General features: G+C 41.0%; 1 protein-coding gene across 3 annotated transcripts in view; it reads right to left on the minus strand.

Moving 5' to 3' along the window:
• Positions 1-24750, minus strand: part of l3mbtl3 (L3MBTL histone methyl-lysine binding protein 3) — a 152857-nt gene that overhangs the window by 29725 nt on the left and 98382 nt on the right. For all 3 annotated transcript variants that reach the window (XM_072251539.1, XM_072251538.1, XM_072251537.1), the window contains 2 exons: positions 5244-5326; positions 1917-2080 (listed from right to left, as the gene is read on the minus strand). In XM_072251539.1, coding sequence (XP_072107640.1) covers positions 1917-2080; positions 5244-5326 — 247 coding nt within the window. The remainder of the gene's footprint in view (positions 1-1916; positions 2081-5243; positions 5327-24750) is intronic.

Raw genomic sequence — 24750 nt, forward strand, 5'->3', positions numbered from 1 at the left:
GGAACCTCCCAAAATGGAAATTAGATTAGGCACAAAAGTACTCTTAAAAACCTTGTACTTTGTTGCAAGAGGTTTAAGTGAGTGCTTAATGGTGGGCTAAGCCTAGCAAATTGTTTTCCTAAAAATATGCACTTTAATTCCCTCATAACATTAAAAACTAATCAGTGTCATTCACTTGGATGTGAAGATCTTCATCAAGTACAAATGTGCATTTCAACCCTATTATTTTGTTTGTATAGTTTCTTTAATGTGGATGACAGAGAAGGCATTGAGAAAAGCAAGTCCTTGACGTGGGTAAGCCGATCTTTATAGGGAACTTCCCCCTCCCCCACCCCCCCCTCCCCCCCTCCCGAGTATTGCCACAAGTGTTGTTGCTTTGTCATTTATTGTGTATGTAAACCTGCTAATCCAGAAGAATAAAGCAACCTGAAGCGTTAAAATTTTCACTAAATTGCTTTTAGTTCCAGCAATGAAGATTTTAAAAATAACTTAAAATAAACAAATGCCTACCCATTCAAAACCATTTAACTGGTAGTTTGATGTGACCACAGTATGAATTTGTATTGAACAGATACTGGTTTCTTTGGATGTATTTAAACCATCTTTGAAACATGATATTAAATCCGGCAATTACCTGCACTTCTGTGGTTTAATATTATCATAATTGGGGTGGTACGGTAGCATAGTGGTTGGCACACTTTACAGAACAGGAGGCCTGGGTTCAATTCCTGCTGCTGCCTGTAATGAGTTTGTATGTTCTCCCCGTGACCACGTGGGTTTCCACCAGGTGCTCTGGTTTCCTCCCACAGTCCAAAGATGCACCGGTTGCTAGGTTAGTTGGTCATTTTAAATTATCCCGTGATTAGGCCAGGATTAAAGCGGGACAGTGTGGCTCGAAGTGCTAGAAGGGCCTATTCAATGCTGTATCACAGTAAATAAATAATTGCATTGTAAATGTTTAAAATAAACTGCAAAGCTAATTTGTAATTTTGTTATTTGATTTCCTAACATAGTTAACTCTTTATTTATTAGCTTATGTTAAACAGTATGGAGGACTGGTAATTTTAGAGCAGTTTGTACAAGATCATTCAAACAAGTCAAAATTACACAAGATTTTATTTTACTCTTAACCAGAAAATGGTGAATTATTGCAAGGGATATGGTGAGCATTGTCCTATCTGGTCCCAAAACCCCAACTATACCTTGCACCTGACTCCAGGCTATAAGAGTCTGGGATAATGTGTAGTCAACAGTTGGGGGTGGGATATTGCATTTCAAACCATTTGTGGGTATTCTGAATTGTTTGTGCAAGATTGTGATCACAGAGATGGAGGAGTCAGACACTAGAGACCCAGGGTCTTAACATGGGCAAAGAGGAGTACTCCTTGTCTTCCTGCAAAATAAAAATAAAAATACTTAAAAGTAAAACTAGGGTCTCAATATGGTCTCATCCAGAAGATGGTGTATGACATTGGGAATTAGACACATATACTCAGATTGCCTGTGTGTAACTATGCCATTTGAGAGGTCATCTCCAGTAGCTGGCTCTCTGAAATCAGGAAACTCTCCTGTTAAAACGTTGAGCATTTTGAATAGCTTGGATGTTTCCAAAATGTAATAATAATGCTCTTCCTTCCATGCTGGGGTGATATCAAGACTACAGATCTTCTCAAAATTTCTCAATAGTCCTGTGACAGCAAGTCAGGCTGAATGGAAAAGGGGATACCTGCTCTTAGTTATAATTTCCTTCAAGACATACCTATCCTATTATTCCAACCTGACATATCATGATGCTGCTTACTGCTATAAAGGGGAGCAAGAATTTTGTAACAATTAACCAAAACAGATACATCCACAAAATTGAAATGCTGCAATGCATTTAATATGCTGTTGAAAAAAGAACACTTCCTACCCACCTCATCAATAGTCCATTTTGCCACCTTTCTGGCAGTGATGCCAGCAACTCCAGGTAATAGCTTGCTGTGTTGTTCCCAGCAGAGAGGCAGACTAGGCACAGGGCATGCTGAGGACATAAACACTGACTGGTGCAAAGCCTGCTGCAGGCTGCTATCATCATTTTCTGTGGAGAGGGTACAATATGTTACAAAATTAACTTGACTTGATTTCATTTCTTATATCCTTCACATATATAAGAGTAAAAATCTAAATGTGAAATTTATAGTAATTTGTAACAAATACTATGTACAACAGGAAAGTCAATATAGCATAGAAATACAGTTATGTCAGCATGAATTAATCAGTCTGATGGCCTGGTGGAAGAAGCTGTCCCAGAGCCTGTTGGCCCTGGCTTTTATGCTGCGGTACTGTTTCCCGGATGGTAGCAGCTGGAACAGTTTGTGGTTGAAGTGACTCGGGTCTCCAATGATGCTTTGGGCCTTTTTTTTTTAAAAACACACCTGTCTTTGTAAATGTCCCGAATAGTGGGAAGTTCATATCTACAGATGTGCTGGGCTGTCCGCATCACTCTCTGCAGAGTCCTGCGATTGATGGAAGTACAGTTCCCATACCAGGCAGTGATGCAGCCAGTCAGGATGCTCTCAATTGTGTCCCTGTCGAAAGTTGTTAGGATTTGGGGATCCATACCAAACCTCTTCAACCATCTGAGGTGAAAGAGGTGCTGTTGTGTTTCTCCCCCCCACCACCACATAACCAGCATGTTCAGACCACATGAGATCCTCATTCACATTAAAAATAATGAACAAATATGTTAAATATAATTTATTCTGGCACTTTTCCCCCTCCTTCTCAGTCCCGAAGAAAGGCCTCAGCCTGAAACATCAATCTTCTACTCATTTCCATCGATGCTGCCTGACCTGCTGAGCTCCTCCAGCATTTTGTGTGTGTTGCTTTGATTTCCAGCATCTGCAGACTTTCTCATCTTCATTAAATATAAAGGCATTTTCCCTAATCATACATTTCAAAATAAAGTAGAAATGATTACATGTCAACAAATTAAAGCTAAATTATTTTTCACTCACAAAATTTTAATTAGAAAACTACTTAATTTCATTTTGTAGCACCCATGTCCTTAGCCTAAGTAGGTTATGCTCAACAAGCCAGACTGAAATTATTTGCATGGTGACTAGGGCAATGGACAGGAGAATGCCTCTGAATCCCTCTTACAAGGACTTCCAGAAGGAAATTGGTAAAAGTTCTCATTAGATACTGTTATCTGAAGTTGAAGCGCATGGTAAATTATTGACCTGGTCAGAAAGGGATAGTAGGCAGGTACATTGATTTGCAGTTTGTGACTAGTGGTGTTCTATGAGGGTCAGTGTCAATGCTTCAACATTTATCCATACATACATATTTTACATACAGAGTAAACACATTTACAGTAATATGTTGGTATTCTGTGATGAGCGCTTAACTAGATTAGATTTAGAATTAACTAGACAACAGGGTGACCTGTTGGGGCACCCTTTGAGAGAAGGGTAGTGCAGTCTGATGTGACCAGAATGAACATTAAGTTTTCTTGAATGCTATTGGTATCGCTTTGCTTTGGAAACTGAAGTAGAAAATCTCAGTTTATTAAAGAAGAACGACGCATAGCAAAGCAAATATAGCTCTTCCTCATTTAACGAAGGACACTTTTGAAGGCATAATTTCTGGTTTATCTGCCACCCTTGTGCCTCTCATTGTCATCCTGGAGACCGTGCAGTCCTTTCATCCCCGGTCTCTTCTGCTGTTTGTTGTTTGTCTCTGATCCTGGAGACGTGCATGCCTCTCCTCCTCTGTCTCTTCTTCTCTCATCTTTTTTTGTCCTGACTCTCTGATCTTGGAGTCGTGCGGCCCTGGCCTCATCCGATTCTTGTTCTCTCCCTCTCCTTGCCGCTTCCCGACAACGTTTGGCATCATGTCTTGACCATAACGTCATTCCCTTTCCACGCAGCATAATTAGGCTGACCATTTTTTTTTTACCCTAACACTGGATAGAAGATACCAAGCACTAACACCAAAGGATACTGATTATTCTTGATGATGTGGTTGGCGCTCTCCTAAATGGACGTGATTTAGTCACCGCTGTCCTTTGACTGCAGCAAAGGGTTTTATGGGTGTCTCGAAGTACGTCATTACAATAAGATTTAATTATCTCTTATTGATGGGTTTCAGTTTGATCTGTCCCAGTCCTGCACATGCTGATGGTGATTAGCAGAATGTGACCCCTCGAAACAGAGCTGCCCTGCCCTTTTGCTCCAGTAGGTGTCGCTGCTGAGGCTGGCCGTGCGCATGCGTCGGGCTGTCGCGTCCCAATTTCCATGATGGCCGATCGGGTCTTGGGTGAAAGCCAGCCTGTTGATTTTTGGCAAATGAGCAATTTTATACGAATATACGACCCTGAACTTTGCCTGCATTCTGTAAGTTAGCGCATTTTAATTCAATTTAGCCAAAAAAAGTGCCGCTGTAATGCACCGTTTGTGCTAATTGGAGGTCACAGACAGAGCTCGAGAGTTTTAGTAGTATACAGATGACATGCCAGTCCATGGCCACCCTCAGGGTGAAGCAGCAACACCTTATATTTTGTCTGGGTGGTCTCCAACCTGATGGCATGAACATCAATTTTTCCTTCTTGTAAAAGTTTAAAAAAAAATCCCTCCCCTGCTCCTCTTCTTCTATTCCCCACTCTGACATCACCACTTCTCAGCTGCCTATCACTTCTCTCTGGGACACCTCCTGCTTCCCTTTCTCATCTGGTCCACTCTCCTCTCCTATCAGATTCCTTCCTCTCCAGCCCTTTAACCTTTCCCACCCACCTGGCTTCACCTATCACTTTCTAGCTCTCCCCCTATCTTTTTATTCTGGCATCTTCCCCCTTCCTTTCCAGTCCTAAAGAAGGTTCTTGGCCCATAACATCGACTACCTATTCATTTCCATAGATGCTGCATGACCTGCTGAGTTCCTCCAGCATTTTGTGTGTGTAAATTCTGAGGTTATCTTACTTACATGTATACAATGATAAAACTTGCTTATATATTCCGATTCATTAACGAGCAAGTAGGTATCACCTCTGGCGTCTGGGAAACAGATCATTGTATCCATTGTTCTCTGCCTACTTAACACTAGAGAGTATTTTCACTCAAATCTTCAGAGCCATTTTCTCTCTGATACTGACAGACACATCTTTAAAATCTTCATACTGAGAAGTAATATTATATGCATTCCAACTTTCCAAACAAATATTGATTTTGTGTGTATGATGACTCATGATTAGTTCCCCTTACCCTTGTTATCATTTTGCCAGTTAACTTTATTTGATACATCCTCCTCCTCCTTTAACCTTGGATGTTTCAATGGTCTTCCCGCTCTAGAGAAAAAAAAATGAGAGAAAAAGTCAGAAAAGCACCATATAAAATTGAGCAAAAGCATAATTGTGAAAACAAGATGACATTGAAGTGTTACAATAACAAAATGTGTGAAAAATAAAGTATTTTTTCAGTCATAAAACAGGGCTACAAGCTTATCAATGCCACTTTTCTGGTCAGCTCTTAATGAAGTCCTTTATCCAAGATTTTGCTTGAAATCATTATCAACAATCTCCAACCTGTGCTTACAAATTCATTTACAAAAAAGGTAAAGGATCTATGTTTGGTTAATGGAATAGTAGATGCTGCTGCTGCTTTTAAGCTGCTTATGGCATTAAGGACAGAAGCACATAGTGAAAAATCATATTTAGTAAACATTATTGGCAACACTTACAGACAGAAATGAGAATATATTCTTGTTACTTGTGTTAATAAACGTTATGAATGATGTCGCTATGGATTATAATTCATCTCTGCTTGATTATAAATCTTATTTTTACTTGAGGAAATAGTTTCATACATTGTTTTTATAATTTCTTCACCTTTAAATACATCATTTGTATAAACTAATTATTTTGAAAAACAGCATGGCAAACAAACTACAAAGTTCAGAAGTGTTTAGAAACATAGAAACATAGAAAATAGGTGCAGGAGTAGGCCATTCGGCCCATCGAGCCTGCACCGCCATTTATTATGATCATGGCTGATCATCCAACTCAGAACCCCGCCCCAGCCTTCCCTCCATACCCCCTGATCCCCGTAGCCACAAGGGCCATATCTAACTCCCTCTTAAATATAGCCAATGAACTGGCCTCAACTGTTTCCTGTGGCAGAGAATTCCACAGATTCACCACTCTCTGTGTGAAGAAGTTTTTCCTAATCTCGGTCCTAAAAGGCTTCCCCTTTATCCTCAAACTGTGACCCCTTGTTCTGGACTTCCCCAACATCGGGAACAATCCCCCTGCATCTAGCCTGTCCAATCCCTTTAGGATTTTATACGTTTCAATCAGATCCCCCCTCAATCTTCTAAATTCCAATGAGTACAAGCCCAGTTCATCCAGTCTTTCTTCATATGAAAGTCCTGCCATCCCAGGAATCAATCTGGTGAACCTTCTTTGTACTCCCTCTATGGCAAGGATGTCTTTCCTCAGATTAGGGGACCAAAACTGCACACAATACTCCAGGTGTGGTCTCACTGCAGTAGTACCTCCCTGCTCCTGTACTCAAATCCTCTCGCTATAAATGCCAGCATACCATTCGCCTTTTTCACCACCTACTGTACCTGCATGCCCACTTTCAATGACTGGTGTATAATGACACCCAGGTCTCGTTGCACCTCCTCTTTTCCTAATCGGCCACCATTCAGATAATAATCTGTTTTCCTATTTTTGCTACCAAAGTGGATAACTTCACATTTATCCATATTAAATTGCATCTGCCATGAATTTGCCCACTCACCCAACCGATCCAAGTCACTCTGCATCCTCTTAGCATCCTCCTCACAGCTAACACTGCCACCCAGATTCGTGTCATCCGCAAACTTGGAGATGCTGCATTTAATTCCCTCATCCAAGTCATTAATATATATTGTAAACAACTGGGGTCCCAGCACTGAGCCTTGCGGTACCCCACTAGTCACCGCCTGCCATTCTGAAAAGGTCCCGTTTATTCCCACTCTTTGCTTCCTTTCTGCTAACCAATTCTCCATCCACATCAATACCTTACCCCCAATACCATGTGCTTTTAAGTTTGCACACTAATCTCCTGCGTGGGACCTTGTCAAAAGCCTTCTGAAAATCCAAATATACCACATCCACTGGTTCTCCCCTATCCACTCTACTAGTTACATCCTCAAAAAATTCTATGAGATTCGTCAGACATGATTTTCCCTTCACAAATCCATGCTGACTTTGTCCGATGATTTCACCGCTTTCCAAATGTGCTGTTATCACATCTTTGATAACTGACTCCAGCAGTTTCCCCACCACCGACGTTAGGCTAACCGGTCTATAATTCCCCGGTTTCTCTCTCCCTCCTTTTTTAAAAAGTGGGATTACATTAGCCACCCTCCAATCCTCAGGAACTAGTCCAGAATCTAACGAGTTTTGAAAAATTATCACTAATGTATCCACTATTTCTTGGGCTACTTCCTTAAGCACTCCAGGATGCAGACCATCTGGCCCTGGGGATTTATCTGCCTTCAATCCCTTCAATTTACCTAACACCACTTCCCTACTAACAAGTATTTCGCTCAGTTCCTCCATCTCACTAGACCCTCTGTCCCCTACTATTTCTGGAAGATTATTTATGTCCTCCTTAGTGAAGACAGAACCAAAGTAATTATTCAATTGGTCTGCCATGTCCTTGCTCCCCATAATCAATTCACCTGTTTCTGTCTGTAGGGGACCTACATTTGTCTTTACCAGTCTTTTCCTTTTTACATACCTATAAAAGCTTTTACAGTCCGTTTTTATGTTCCCTGCCAGTTTTCTCTCATAATCTTTTTTCCCCTTCCTAATTAAGCCCTTTGTCCTCCTCTGCTGAACTCTGAATTTCTCCCAGTCCTCAGGTGAGCCACTTTCTCTGGCTAATTTGTATGCTTCTTCTTTGGAATTGATACTATCCCTAATTTCTCTTGTCAGCCACGGGTGCACTACCTTCCTTGATTTATTCTTTTGCCAAACTGGGATGAACAATTGTTGTAGTTCATCCATGCAACCTTTAAATGCTTGCCATTGCATATCCACCATCAATCCTTTAAGTGTCATTTGCCAGTCTATCTTAGCTAATTCACGTCTCATACCTTCAAAGTTACCCCTCTTTAAGTTCAGAACCTTTGTTTCTGAATTAACTATGTCACTCTCCATCTTAAAGAAGAATTCCACCATATTATGGTCACTCTTACCCAAAGGGCCTCTCACGACAAGATTGCTAATTAACCCTTCTTCATTGCTCAAAACCCAGTCCAGAATGCTCTCTAGTTGGTTCCTCGACATGTTGGTTCAAAAAACCATCCTGCATACATTCCAAGAAATCCTCTTCCTCAGCACCTTTACCAATTTGGTTCACCCAATCTACATGTAGATTGAAGTCACCCATTATAACTGCTGTTCCTTTATTGCACACATTTCTAATTTCCTGTTTAATACCATCTCCGACCTCACTACTACTGTTAGGTGGCCTGTACACAACTCCCACCAGCGTCTTCTGCCCCTTAGTGTTACGCAGCTCTACCCATATCGATTCCACATCTTCCCGGCTTATGTCCTTCCTTTCTATTGCGTTAGTCTCTTCTTTAACCAGCAACGCCACCCCACCTCCCCTCCCTTCATGTCTATCCCTCCTGAATATTGAATATCCCTGAACGTTGAGCTCCCATCCTTGGTCACTCTGTGATCCCAACTATATCATAATCATTAATAACAATCTGCACTTTCAATTCATCCACCTTATTACGAATGCTCCTTGCATTGACACACAAAGCCTTCAGGCGCTCTTTTACAACTCTCTTAGCCTTTATACAATTATGTTGAAAAGTGGCCCTTTTTAATGCTTGCCCTGGATTTGTCGGCCTGCCACTTTTACTCTTCTCCTTAGTACTTTTTGCTTCTACCCTCACTTTACACCCCCCTGTCTCTCTGCACTGGTTCCCATCCCCCTGTTGTGAACTAACCTCCTCACGCCTAGCCTCTTTAATTTGATTCCCACCCCCCAACCATTCTAGTTTAAAGTCACCTCAGTACCCCTTGCTAATCTCCCTGCCAGGATATTGGTTCCCCTAGGATTCAAGTGTAACCCGTCCTTTTTGTACAGGTCATGCCTGCGCCAAAAGAGGTCCCAATGATCCAAAAACTTGAATCCCTGCCCCCTGCTCCAATCCCTCAGCCACACATTTATCCTCCACCTCATCGCATTCCTACTCTCACTGTCGCGTGGCACAGGCAGTAATCCCGAGATTACTACCTTTGCGGTCCTTTTTCTCAACTCCCTTCCTAGCTCCCTATATTCTCCTTTCAGGACCTCATCCCTTTTCCTACCTATGTCATTGGTACTTATATGTACCACGACCTCTGGCTCCTCACCCTCCCACTTCAGGATATCTTGGACACGATCAGAAATATCCCGGACCCTGGCACCAGGGAGGCAGACTACCATCCGGGTCTCTGGACTGCGTCCACAGAATCGCCTATCTGACCCCCTTACTATCGAGTCCCCTATCACAACTGCCCTCCTCTTCCTTGCCCTACCCTTCTGAGCTACAGGGCCGGACTCTGTGCCGGAGGCACGGCCACTGTCGCTTCCCCCGGGTAAGCTGTCCCCCCCAACAGCACTCAAACAGGAGTACCTATTGTTAAGGGGTACAGCCATCGGGGTACTCCCTATTACCTGACTTTTCCCCTTCCCCCTCCTAACCGTGACCCACTTGTCTGCCTCCTGTGGCCCCGGCGTGACCACCTGCCTGCAGCTCCTCTCTATCAACTCCTCACTCTCCCTGACCAGACGAAGGTCATCGAGCTGCAGCTCCAGTTCCGTAACACGGTCCCTTAGGAGCTGCATCTCGATGCACTTGGCGCAGATGTAGACATCCGGGAGGCTTGGAGACTCCAGGGCCTCCCACATCCGACACCGAGAACAGCAAACTGCCCTCACACTCATACTGCCCCTCTCCTCAAATAACAACAGAAAATGAATGCCAAACCTCCCTCGCCTCGCCCATTTCCGCCTAAACTCGTTGAGCCGAAGCCCTTAAGCCTTCACTCTGCTCCCGGCTCACTCCGCAGCCCGCAAACTACGCTGTCCGCTCTATGAGGCTCACTTTATATCACTGGAGTTTGAAATAAAAAGCTAATATCGCAATCACTTTCTATTGTGATCCACAGTTCTACTATTGAGCAAAAAAAAGTGGTACTGGTTAAATAATTCCAAAAAATTCATCATATTCCCTCATTGGATTAGGAATCAATTATGCACAAGTTACAAGTTTGTAGCACCAAGCTACTTTGTCAATGTTTGAGGAATTAAACAATAAACTCCACTGTAGAACAATTAAAAGTGCAAGTATTGAAATCAATACTAAATGAAACATTAATACCAAAACATGTTTATATTTTGAGCATCTCAATTTTCTTTTCAATGCAGGCTGATTTTTTAAAAAATTATTCTTGTTACTATTTTCTTATTCTAGTTTTCATTTCCAGCCATCAACCTTCTTGTTAACAAGCATCATTATTAATTTGAACAGCTTGAAATACGTGCTTGGGAAGCTGCAAGCAAATTTTTCCATTGTAACTCTACTTCAATATATTCATGCAAATGACAATAAACTCAACTTGATTTTAATCACCCTAGGACTACTTGTATCTGATGGAATGAAAGAAACAAGTTAATGTAACCTTTCGCTGCAATTTTATCGCTTTGACTCTTGGTACAATTTTGGTAAAACTACTTCTGACCCCCACCAAGCTCAATATCTTTTAGGGTGCTTACTTGCAAAATGAAATTGATTCATAGATTGATAGAGTTATAACATCACAGTAACAGGCCCACTAGCCTATTTCATCCTTGCTCATCAAGTTGCCAACCAAAGTTACTCCTATTGTCTTGCATTTGTCCCATATCCCTACAAAGCTTTCTTATTTGTGTTCTCTGGAGATGATAATTTGTTCTATTTTTTGTAATGCAATTCAAACCTCTGAAGATAATACATCCTGGATTGCTTTTTGTACCTGTGAACCAGCTTGAATTTGTGTTACCCAATTCTATAACTGAATAGAAATCCTCAATTAACAATTGTGAAAATTAACATTTTTGAGGATCTTTAAAAATGTAACCGTAAATAACGTGAAATAGAATTTCATAATCGCAGACTAATATTATCATCAATAAGCCATTTTCTCAACAACATATTTTTGTGAGGGGGGAGGGCAAGTTGACTACAGTTTAAAAGAAAACAACATTTAAATATTAGCTCGAAGTGCGTCTGCTGATAAATTAAGGTTCAGTTTTTTGGTAGATAGTAATTGAACTAAATTTCGTTTATTAAATCTTATTCAAATAGGCATATTTAAAAGAAAGGCATTACTGAATTAATAATGAATCCATTAAAATAAGATCAAGTAGTCCTATACTGTATTTGATGTTAATTAAAAAGTTTTATTTTCAATTTTAATTAATTTAAAAAACATCATAAAGAAAATGTTATAATGTTTTCAGTTTTATGAAGGCACTGCCAAATAATGCTGCAAATTTGAAAGCCTCTGCGATGGAACTGGCTGTAGGTCTTCCCCAAGATGGTGTTCTGGACCCAACAAACTGGCTGGTTCATCAAAAACAAAGCTTTATCATTAAGCCAAAAGTACAGAAGCATGTCAATTATTTGGAAACCCCCTTACCCAGATGCAGAAGTCCCAACATTTGGCCTGGTTAAACAGCAAAAAACTCAGGCAAGAAACATTTCCTAATTAATCTAATCACCTATCCTTGTGTTCAAAAGCATCGCCACATTCCCCATCATTTAAAACGTGGAGTGACATGGTGGCAAAGTGGTTAGCACAACGCTTTACAGTCCCAGCGACATGGGTTCAAATCCCACCACACCCTGCAAGGAGTTTGCACATTCTCCCTGTGACCTCATGGGCTTTTTTTGGGTGCTCTGGTTTCCAAAAACATAGCAGATGGTAGGGTAATTGGTCATCGTAAATTGTCCTGTGGATTAAATCAGGGGTTGCTGAGTGGTGTGGCTTGAAGGGCCAATAGGGCCTTTTCCAAGCTGCATCTCAATAAAATATAATGGATACAAGACAGCAAATCAAAGACTGGGTGTGCTTTTGTGCCTTCCAATTCCCCAAAGCTCATGTAATGCTACTGTGACACCGTAAGTTCCTTTGGGATCAATAAAGTATCTCTCTGTCTATGGGGCAAGAGTCATCAGTATGATGGCATGCACTTTTTTTGTCTATCTAAAAATTTGACATCATCCAGTAAGCCACTTGATCAGCAAACTATTTACATACTTTGACATTTACCCCAGTAACAGACTGTGACTGTAGTATGTAAAATCTATAATGGATTGCAGCAACTCACCAGAGTTTCCTCAATACAAACTCATTAACAAAGCGCCTCTACTCCAAAATAAGGTATAATGACAGACAGCCACTCCAACAATGGTAACAATCTAGGAATGTTACTTGAAATACCTTCATCAGACGAACATTAACAATTCATGGTGGCAACTCAACAGTAATTTCTCAAGGCAAATTAGTGTTGTGAAATAAATGAGTATGCTGGCAGCAATGCCTGTTCCAAGTACAATGTTGAATAGGAGTCAAAGTAATGAATCAGACGGAAGTAAGGCACTTTACTCATTGGAACAAGTTTTTAATTTTTCCTATGGACAAACAAGTGATTGCGCATCAGTTGCCCGTTTCAGATCTCACTAGAGTCAACATGAAGCAACATCGAGCAGAGTAATGGCTGGTTGATTTGGTATTTCCCACAAGCAATGAAAAATTAAATTCATCCATAACATATAAAAGGGAAGTAAGAGAAAAAGAGACATTTTAACAAAACCAATTTACATAATATGTAAATCATTGAAATAGCTTGCAGTATTCATTAACATATTCTTTAAAGTGATTAAAATGTTTCAGAAATGCAAACGATACAGCAGTGATGCAAGCCATTTTAGTTGCATTCTCTTCAATATGCAAATACACAACTGTAGATAAAACTAGCTAATGCCAATGTATTTTGATGGCTCTCAAGTTATCACAAATACTGTCTGCAGAACAGAAAAGCTGTTCTAAATTGTCACTATAATTTAATAAGACACTCTGTTAGCAGCAATGCCCAGAAACTAATGCTGTCAATAAAGAGCACAGTTACAGTTGACTCATCCTGTGATTAATGAAATCGGAAGCAGGTTGTAGAATCATAATCCACACCATCTTTCTAACTACCCCACAAGTTTTGGTCCAATGTAATTATTTATTCAATTTTTTTGCCAACTTTGTCATACCCACTTGAAGACATTCTATTCTTGAGTAATGATGATACAGAGTGTAATCACACTCCAGCCAAGAGATTTCCAAGAGCACAATTTAGATTGGTTTATCTCCTCCAAATGAAGACAGCCAATTTAATGATCACATTGCCATCTGTAAATTCAACACATGCTAGTAATATACCACTTGCCCAGGATTTTAATCCAGTTTTAATAACCTACCCATTGGGCTGCATGGTTAAAACAACCCAGCTAATGGCTTTGCCATGTTCTAAGCCACTGTGGAAATTTGACCTGTATAATTCCTGATTCAATTATCGTCACTAATTTAAGACGTCAGCACTCAAGTCTTGCATGTGCAACATTCAGAGCAATTAATGTGTTTTCTTAAATAATTATTCAGTGGGTTATTTGTCCCACTCTATTCTACAATATGAACACACACATGATTCTTTGAAAAATTCTGTCACATTAAAGGAAAGTTGGGAGTTATTTATGGAGATATATCAACAACAATATAATTTCCAATTACAATAGCACTTCATGGTCTGGCTTTATAGTTAGTGTTAGCTGGCCAGTATGTTATTCCTCTCTGCGACTCATGACGCACCGGGCGGCAACCCTGCCATTGCTCCAGCATTTTGTCTGTTTTTTTTTTAAAACAAGGCCGAGATGCTAGCTCGACATTCAACCCAGCACGGATGGAAAGCGTGCAAGGAGCCGGCCGGATTTGAAACCGGGACCTCTCACCTCAAAATCCAGTATTGAAGCCACTACACCACAGGCCGGCAAACTGGCCAGCATAGACATTATTAGTTTATTGTCTATCCAGTCAGGAGCTGATGGTGAATTGACCTCTCAAACCGCTGCAGCCCTATACCCATAGTACTATTGTGAAGAGTGTTCCAGGAAGGAACAGCCATATATTTGCATATCAGGCTGGGGTGCAACATACAAGTGGTGATGCTCCCAAGCACAGTTCCCTCTAAGCTGTGCACGTGTACGTGCACACACACGTTTTTCAACCAGTGCACAAAGGAAATTAATGTGCGCATAAAAGGTTAGTTACCCAAAATAATATAGTAATTAATAATTATACTTATTGAAAATAATCATTTAGCTAACTGTTGCTGTTAACTAGTTAGTCAGTTTTTCAAATACCACAATGCTCGTCACTAATTTACATCAGCTCACCTTTCCTGTTCCGGTTTGTACAGCTGCATCAAGCAGCAGCCATGTTTGGCGGACAGTGTTCATATCACAAAGTTTACAAAGATCTGTTTCAAATCCTGTAGATAGCTTAGTAAGTTTTTATTGAAAAAAGTATTGATTCACTATGTCGAATTCAAAAGAAGCGAAGAACGTGAAGCATCAAAGAAATGCAAATATGTTTAAAGTTGAATGGCTTAACAAAATAGTAGGAACTGCTACATCGAAAACTCATGAGGTCATGAACATTCAGCTACGAGAAATATTTATGTATGATTCGGAAACTGGAGTTACCTGTTTGCATTGTCGTGATGCGAAAGTTGCTGGAGAATTTGCTAGTGGAAAGAAGTGGGATGATATTTGGAAACTTGACTTTTAGAAGCGTCATTTGGCAAGTAAATTGCATCTGGACGGTGTGCAAAAGCTCAGGCAACAGAACACATCGTTACCCATTACAGAAGTGCTAAGCATGTTATGGTTGAGTTCAGATGAGCGAGAGCGAAAGCGATCAAACCCAGAGAAGATCAAAGTTGAGGTACAAGAATGGTCAGCTTTTGATTTCTCTGCAATTGCAGATTGTGACTTCACATTTGGCAATGAGCAAGTTAATGCCTTATGTGTAAAATATCATGATTTTCTAGCTGAAAATACTGTAATAGACAGTTGAATGATTTCAAATTTTCCATGCAAGAAAAAATTAAATCTAAACTGATTTCAAACTTTGCTCAAATGGTGGCATTTGTACTTCAAAATGAACAGTTCTGCGACCTTGCACAGTTGATGGACATTGGGGGATCCTTTTTTTGCGTCTAGTGCAGACTGTGAGTGAGGTTATAGCCTAAAGAATCAACTCAAAAACAAGCTGAGAAACCGTTTAGGTGAATGTCATTTGGATATGTTAATGAGAATCAAAAGCTATCAATTGGATGGAAGTTCTATTAGTCTATACAGAGTTTACAAAGAATGGGTAAATGCCAAAGACAGGAGAGAGAAAAAAATAACTCAGTGACTTAAATATGTATGTTATTTTGCTGTTATTCTGTGCAGTTTTATGTCAAATATTTTGTAAACCTACATAAACTGTGCTATGTGTGCATTCAGTGTGCACATACTTTTGTCACAGGAAAAAAAATTGCACAACCTAAGATTTTTGGGCACACTGACTACTGAAAATTAGAGGGAACATTGCTCCCAAGTACCTGTTGCCCTTACCCCTCGTGGAGGCAGAGGTCATGAGTTTGGACAGTGCTGTCTGAATAGTTCTGAGTAATGCAGCATATTTCACAGACATTACACTCTGCTACCACTGTATGGTAATGATGAAGGGATAAATAATGTTAGGATGATGGTTCTGTATAGCGATCAACAGGTGACAGCTATCCAAAACCACTTGGATGGTGCCAAGCTTCTTGGAAGTTGTTGAAGCTGCACAGATCCAGACAAGGGAGAAGAATATTCCACTCCACTCTCGACTTTCAAACAACAGGAAGCCATTTGGCCCACTGGGTTCACGCCAGTCAGTCCCAGCTGAACAATCAAATGTCCCATTACCTCTCTCTTCATCTCCCTTTGCCCCTGCAACTATTCTCCCTTTCACATGCTATTTTGATGCCTTTGTGGCCATTAACTCACAGTAAGGAGTCATTTAAAAGGAAATCTAAAGCCACAGGAAGAACATGCAAAGTTTGCACAGACAGCCCTCAAGGTCAAATCTGAACCCAGGTCCCTAGAACAACAAGGCTTGCATGTTTTGGGCCCCACTGGGAAGTGAACGACACCACAGAATTCTCAATTTCTGACATGGTCCTATATCTGCCCGTTATGTGGCTGGTTCAGAAAATTTTCTGTTCAGTGTTGATACCCAAGACGTCTATAGTGGGATACAGTACTGAACAATGATAAAATTATCAGTGTTCTTAAATTATTGGTCTAGTCATTTTATTCTAAGCATTCATACTATATTTTTACATCAGGTGCTTTTTTAAATCCCCTACAACATTTTCTGATGCTTCTCCTAACGGTTATTTTATCCCCATGATAACAAGTTAATCAATGAGCAGATAGGGGGGAAAAAATGATGAAAATTTTATTTCTATGCAATTTACTGGTAAGATCCATGAGTGTTTTCTAAGCAAGTACTTTGATTTTGTCTCTTCCATGCTACCAAACTAGATGCTGTCCTCCAATATTGTACAAGCTTGTTGTGGCCATGATTTAGAAGAAAAAGGTTGGGTGAACTTTTCAGCCATCTTATAGAAGAATGGTTTTCAAAGATGTAACATAAATTAATGTTACATGTTTAAACAATCCAAATACATCTGTCGGCCAATTTTTCCTCCCCAAGCCTTCTGAAGATGTACTTGCATTATCTTTTCAAAATGGTATCCCAAATCACATGAATAACATCCAATTGAAACAGCACTATCACTTACAGTATTGTTCCCAAGTAAAAGATAAAGAATACACAGTCTGCAATTTGCTTTGTACTTCGAGGAGTCATATGGCACAAAATAAAAGTTGATCTATCATTTTCAGAAGGCCTTTGACAAGGTGCCACACATGTGGTTGCTTAACAAGTTAAGAGCCTGTGGTATTATAGGAGAAGATTCTAGCATGGATAAAGTAGTAGCTAATTGGCTGGAGGCAAAGAGTGGGAATAAGGGGAGCCATTCCTGGTTGGCTGCTGGTGACTCATGGTGATCCACAGGGGTCTGTGTTGGGACCAATTATTTTTATGTTATATATAAATGATTTGGATGATGGAATTGATGTCTTTGTTGCAAGGTTTGCAGACGATATGAAGACAGGTGGAGGAGCAGGTAGTTTTGAGGACGTAGAGAGGCTAAAACAGATTAGGAGAATGAGCAAAGAAATGGCAGCTGGTATACAGTGTCAGGAAGTGTATGGTAGAAGAAATTAAATGGTTGACTATTATATAAATGGAGAGAAAATGCTAAAAACTGAGGTGCAGAAGTACTTCTGAAGCCTTATGCAGGATTCCCTAAAAGTTAATTTTCATGTTGAGTCTGTGATGAGGAAGGCAAATGCAATGTTAGCTTTCATTTCAAGAGGACTAGAATACAAGTGGTGGTGGTGAGTGCGTGGAACAAGCTGTCAGCAACGGTGGTGGAGGCAGATACGATAGGGTCTTTTAAGAGACTCCTGGATAGATACATGAAGCTTAGAAAATAGAGGGCTATCAGTAACTCTAGGTAATGTCTAAGGTAAGGACATGTTCGGCACAGCTTTGTGGGCCAAACAGCCTGTATTGTGCTGTAGGTTTTCTATGTTTTTATATAAGCAAGAACGTAGTATTAAGACTTTATAAAGCACTAGTGAGGCCTCACTTGGAGTATTCTGAGCAGGTTTGGGCCCCCTAACTTAGAAAGGATATGCTGAAACTAGAGATTGTTCAAAGGAGGTTCATGAAAATGATTCCAGCATTCCTGGACACACCGCCCTGGTCTTCTGCTTGCTCTGGACCTTTTCATTACCAATTGCCAATGGGACATCAACTGTCTGGACTTCAATACTCCTCTCTCTAATTCCACCCTCACCACTTCTGAACGTCCTCCTTCCCACTCCAGTCCTAAGCTCACCATCAAACCCGCAGATAAGGGAGGTACTATAGTAGTCTGGCGTATAGACCTCTACCTTGCTGTGGCCCAGCACCAACTCTCAGACACCTGCCCTTACTTACCCCTCGAACGGGACCCCACTAAGGAACATCAGGCCATTGTCTCCCACACCATCACCAACTTTATTGACTCCAGGGATCTCCCAATCCACCGCCACCAACCTCCTAGTTCCTGTACCCTGAACCTTTCATTTCTCTCCTACCCAAGATCCACAAACCCGCTTGTCCAGGTAGACCCATTGTTTCAGCTTGTTCTTACCCTACGGAACTCAAATCTGCATCCCTTGACTCTGTTTAATCCCCTCTGATTTAGTCCTTTCCTACCTACATCCAAGACACCTCACACACTCTGGATCTTTTCAATGATTTCAGATTCCCTGGCCCCCATCATCTTATTTTACTTATGGATGTCCAGTCCCTATACACCTCCATCCCCAACGAGGAAGGCCTCAAGCCTCTCCGTTCCTTTCTGGACACCAGACCCGACCAGCTCCCGTCCACCACCACTCTCCTCCACCTCGCGGAACTTGTCTTCACTCTAAATAATTTCTCCTTTGGGTCCTCCCACTTCCTTCAAACAAAAGGTGTAGCCATGGGCACTCACATGGGTCCCAGCTATGCCTGCCTATTTGTTGGCTACGTGGAACCATGTTCCAAGCCTCTGGTCACCATCTGCATTTTTCCTATCCTACATCGATGACTGCATTGGTGCTGCTTCCTGCACCCACGCTGAACTCGTCGACTTCATCCACTTTGCCTCCAACTTCCACCCTGCCCTCAAATTTACTTGGTCCATATCTGACACCTCCCTCCCCTTTCCAGATCACTCTGTCTCTCCATCTTTGGAGCCAGCTTATCTACTGATGTCTATTACAAACCCACAGACTCTCATGGCTACCTAGACTAAACCTCCTCCCACCTTGTTACATATAAAAATGACATCCCCTTCTCTCAATTGCTCTGACCCACTGCATCTGCTCTCAAGATGAGGATTTTCATTCCACTAAAATCTTTCCTAATGTTGATAGTCATTCTGATAGATGTAAAACTGAGACAGCTACACTGGCACATATGTTTTGGTCTTGTTCTATATTGGAACAGTTCTGGAAGTCGGTTTTCTCAACAATTTCTAAAGCACTTAAAATTAATTTACAACCTAATAAATTAACTGTGCTTTTTGGAATAGTTTCTCAAAATATTCATGGTATTTGTTACATTGATAGCTAGGAGGGCCATTCTGTTGAAGTGGAAGGATACATCAGCTCCCACTTTGTCACAATGGTTCTCTCAAGTGATGCTATGTCTTAGTTTGGAGAAAATTAGAAGTCGAACCTTTGAACCTTTATTTGATTTTGAGAAAAGATGGGGCTCATTTGCTCGTTATTATCATTTGAGTTAATTGATATAATTTTTCCACGATCTAACTAAGTTTTTTAGTATTTTTTTTCTAGCTGGTGGTTTGATGTTTATTTTTAGAAGCTTTTTGTATGACGCATGGCTCCGGGGTTGTACACCTAATGGGTTCTCTTTTTTTCCCCCTCACTTTTCTGCTTAGTAGGTTTTTTTTGTTATCACAAAATTTTGTTTTCAATCTTTAAGATGATGGGTTTTTTTGAGACATTGTAAGTGTTGTTACTTCGATGTACTCATGTTATTTTTCCTATATATACAATAAAAAGACTTGAAAAGAAGAAAGGATTTTCATTCCAAAAGGAAGGAGATGTCCTCTTTCTTCAAAGGGAGAGGGTTCCCTTCCACCACCATCAACACTGTCCTCAGCCACATCTCTTCTATTTCATATACGTCTGCCCTCACCCCATCTTACCACCACCCTACCAGGTACAGGGTTCCCCTTGACCTCACCTAACACCCCACCATCCTCGTGTCCAGCATATAATTCTCCGCAGCTTCCACCATCTCTAACGGGATCCCACCACCAAGTACATCTTTTCCTGCCCCCACTTTCTGCTTTCTGCAGGGATTGCTCCCTACGTGACTCCCTTATCCATTTGTCCCTCCCCACTGATCTCCCTCCTGGCAGTTATCCTTGCAAGCGGAACAAGTGCTACACCTGCGCCTGCTCCCTCACTACCATTCAGGGCCCTAAGCAATCCTTCCAGGTGAGGTGACACCTCACCTATGAGTCTTTTGGAGTCATATACCGTGTTTGGTGTTCCCAGTGTGGCCTCCTATACATTGGTGAGACCCAATGTAGATTGGGAGACTGCTTTGCTGAGCGCCTACGCTCCATCTGCCAGAAAAACCGGGATCTCCCAGTAGCCACCCGTTTTAATTCCACTTCCCATTCACATTCCGGAATGTCATGATGAGGCCACACTTAGGTTGGCAGGACAACACCTTATATTCCTTTTGGGTAGCCTCCAACCTGATGGCATGAACATCGATTTCTCGAACTTCCAATAATGCCCCCTGCCCCCCTCTCCTTCACCATTCCCCATCCCCTTTACCCTCTCTCACCTTATCTCCTTGAGTGTCCACTGCCTCCCTCTCGTGCTCCTCTCCCCTTTTCTTTCTTCTATGGCCTTCTGTCCTCTCCTCTCAGACTCCCCCTTCTCCAGCCCTGTATCTCTTCCATCAATCAGCTTCCCAGCTCTTTACTTCATCCCTCCCCCTTCGGTTTCACCTATCATCTGGTGTTTCTCTCTCCCCTCCTCCACCTTTTAAATCTATTCCTCAGCTTTTATTCTCCAGTCCTCCCGAGGGGTCTCGTTCTTTCCCATTGATGCTGCCTGGCCTGCTGAGTTCTTCCAGCATTTTGTGTGTGTTGCTTGGATTTCCAGCCTCTGCAGATTTTCTCATGTTTGTGCCAGGATTAAATGGCTTGTCATATGAAAAGCGTTTGATGGCTCTGGGCCTGTATTTACTACAATTCAGAAGAATGAGGGGTGACCTTATTGAAACCTAATTGGTGAAAGGCCTTGATAGAATGGATGTGGAGAAGATGCTTCCTATGGAGAATCTAAAACCAGAGGACACAGCCTCAGATTAGAGGGGCTCCTTTTAGAATGGAGATAAGGAGGATTTTTTTTTAGCCAGGGAATGGCGAATCTCAGGAATTCTTTGCCACGGGCAGCTGTGAAGGCTAAGGCTATATGTATATTTAAGGCAGAGGTTGATATATTCTTGATTTGTCAGGGCATAAAGGGATATGTGGAGAAGATAGGAGATTGGGGTTGAGAGGAAAATTGGATCAGCCATGATGAAACTGTGCACTGCACATGGATTAACATCACTACATTACACTCTTTGCTTCATATTTGTTCATTTACAGCCCGGAATAGGCCCTTTGAGCCACACCATCCGGCAATCCCCATTTAATCCCAGCTAAATCATGGAAAAATTTATAATGACAAATTAACCTACCAACTGTTATGTTTTTGGACTGTGCGAAGAAACTGGAGCACCCGGAGGAAAGCCACGTGGTTATAGGGAGAATGTTTAAACTCCTTGCAGGCAGTGGCAGGAATCGAACCTGGATCACCTGTACTGTATAGCATTGTGCTAATCGCTGTGCTACAGTGCCACTCTACTTAGATGCATTATGTACAAATAACTGTTTGAAATTTGCATGCATTCTGAAAAGAACCAGATTACTTTTACGTATCTATTTTATTTTAACATTCCATCCTTCAATAACAAAAATAAAATACAACCCATGACCAAATTTCTAGCTCGGGAATTAAACTGGCAAGGAAATCCCTATCTATTTCAATGCTGATCTTCATCAGCTTTCACCGCAAATTATTCAAAGGACTAAGCACTTGTATACATCTCTCTAAAGGATTCTGAGTATAATGAATGTTACAGTTTAAAGTAGAATGTAAGTCAGTTACTTTGACAAATTTTTCATGCAGTAAAGTAGTTGCCAGACTAACTCATAACTCACAGGTCAATTTGCACATTATATGGCATGGCTAAACATCAAGAGTTTAAAATATTCCTTGTGAAAGTGAGAGCATTATTTTATTAATTAAATCTACATAACATCAAGTACAGCCAACACATTTTCTACAATTCTTTTAAAGATATTTCTGAGGCGCTGCAGCTGTCTGGAAGTTATGGTAAATTTTATTTTCAGCAGTAAATCTATTCATCAAACACTGCAAAGTAGTGCAAAATCATATGGCAACCATTCCAACAAAATCAAAGTATCTTAGACATATAGTTCTACTTGAATAATGATATATACATTTATAGACATAACATTCAAGCCTTTTAATGAACCAGTTGGCATATTGAACTGTTAATTCTTTTTGAAAAATTGAACCCTTTAGTTGATAGCACAGAAGCATATTTAAGATCAAGTGCAACCCCTCTTCTCCATTTACCCATTCCCTCCCCCACCCAACTAGTAAAGCATCTATGTTCCAATAAATTTGTTTTGAATTCTATAGAATATGTGATAGATATGGTGATGTATTTTACTTATAATATTGAATCTTCACTGAATTTAAAATAAAGGCCAGAACAACTACACAGCCCACTGACATTTCTCTACTGAAATGGCTGGCTAGCTTCAGTGCACTCCACTCTCACTCCTGTGCAGTGCACCAGAAACCATAGAAACCACAGAAAAACTACAGCACAGAATCAGGCCTTTGGCTGTGCCGAACCATTTTCTGCCTAGTCCCACTGACCTGCACATGGACCATATCCCTCCATACACCTCCCATCCATGTATCTGTCCAATTTATTCTTAAATGTTAAAAAAGAACCCACATTTACCACCTCGTCTGGCAGCTCATTCCATACTCCCACCACGCTCTGTGTGAAGAAGCCACCCCTAATGTTCCCTTTAAACTTCCCCCCCCCCCACCCTAAACCCATGTCCTCTGGTATTTTTCTCCCCTTGCCTCAGTGGAAAAAGCCTGCTTGCACTCACTCTATCTATACCCATCATAATTTTATCTACCTCTATCAAATCTCCCCTCATTCTTCTACGCTCCAGGGAATAAAGTCCTAACCTATTCAACCTTTCTCTGTAACTGAGTTTCTCAAGTCCCGGCAACATCCTTGTAAACCTTCTCTGCACTCTTTCAACCTTATTTATATCCTTCCTGTAATTTGGTGACCAAAACTGAACACAATACTCCAGATTCGGCCTCACCAATGCCTTATACAACCTCATCATAACATTCCAACTCTTATACTCAATACTTTGATTAATAAAGGCCAATGTACCAAAAGCTCTCTTTACGACCCTATCTACCTGTGATGCCACTTTTCCCTCTGTTCTACTGCACTCCTCAGTGCCTTACCATTTACCCTATATGTTCTACCTTGGTTTGTCCTTCCAAAGTGCAATACCTCACACTTGTCTGTATTAAACTCCATTTGCCATTTTTCAGCCCATTTTTCCAGCTGGTCCAAGACCCTCTGCAAGTTTTGAAAACCTTCCTCACTGTCCACTACACCTCCAATCTTTATATCATCAGCAAATTTGCTGATCCAATTTACCACATTATCATCCAGATCATTGATATAGATGACAAATAACAATGGATCCAGCACTGATCCCTGAGGCACACCACTAGTCACAGGCCTCCACTCTGAGAAGCAATTCTCTACTACCACTGTTTGGCTTCTTCCATTGAGCCAATGTCTAATCCAATTTACCACCTCTCCATGTATACCTAGTCACTGAATTTTCCTAACTAACCTCCCATACGGGACTATGGAGATGGGAACATGCCGTAAGTTAGATTCACTACTCTAACTTTTGATCTCACCACTGAGATTGCTCTATATGTTGCATGGCTGAAGGAGTAAATACACTTGCATTTAACCCCCTGGTTGGCACAGGTAGCTCAGTTTCATTCATCCGAATGGGGTCAATAACCCTCATTGAAATTGTTAGTCTGAATGCCTTTATTTTGCTATAGGTTCATACTCTTAAGTCAACCAAATTCATGGCTTAAAAAATAATTTTCTAAATTATCAGAGACAAGGAACAGTGACAAATCATTCACTGTCAGGGCAGTCTGTGGGCAAGGTCATAGGGTCATGGTGTTGTGTCCCTGAAAGCCACAAAAGGCAAATCTGGCTACTGGGCTAGTGCAGAGGAGGATCTACAAGCCAGGTCATGTCCAGCAGTATCTAGCTCACTAAAGAAGATCAAAATCTTGTACTCTTTATAATCTGGATCATTAAGCACAATTTCTGGAGTACCAATAGACTCAGAAAATACAACAAAATCACCACTGAATTTTGTGGAAGGGACGGTAGGTGATATAGAAGTGTGCTGCACATTTTAGTAACAAACTTACAACTTATTTTTAAATTCACTTTCAGCAGGTTGGCACCACTGGCAAGATGAGTATTTATTTACCACACTTGGTCAAATGCTACTTTGAACATTTGACCAAGTGTGGTAAATAAATGCTGGTCTTGCCAGTGGTGCCAAGACACCGCTGGAATTCATCTGTGACGGGGTCTGGAGCACAAAATCCTGCCAAAACCCAAAATGGGCATTGTTGAGAGAAGACCACATGGTAGAAGCATTGATGGTATCTTCCCATCAATCTGATAATGGTCAAGTGATTCACACAATATTAACT

This window comes from Mobula birostris, chromosome 2, assembly GCF_030028105.1.
Source record: "Mobula birostris isolate sMobBir1 chromosome 2, sMobBir1.hap1, whole genome shotgun sequence".
Classification (NCBI taxonomy): Eukaryota; Metazoa; Chordata; class Chondrichthyes; order Myliobatiformes; family Myliobatidae; genus Mobula; species Mobula birostris.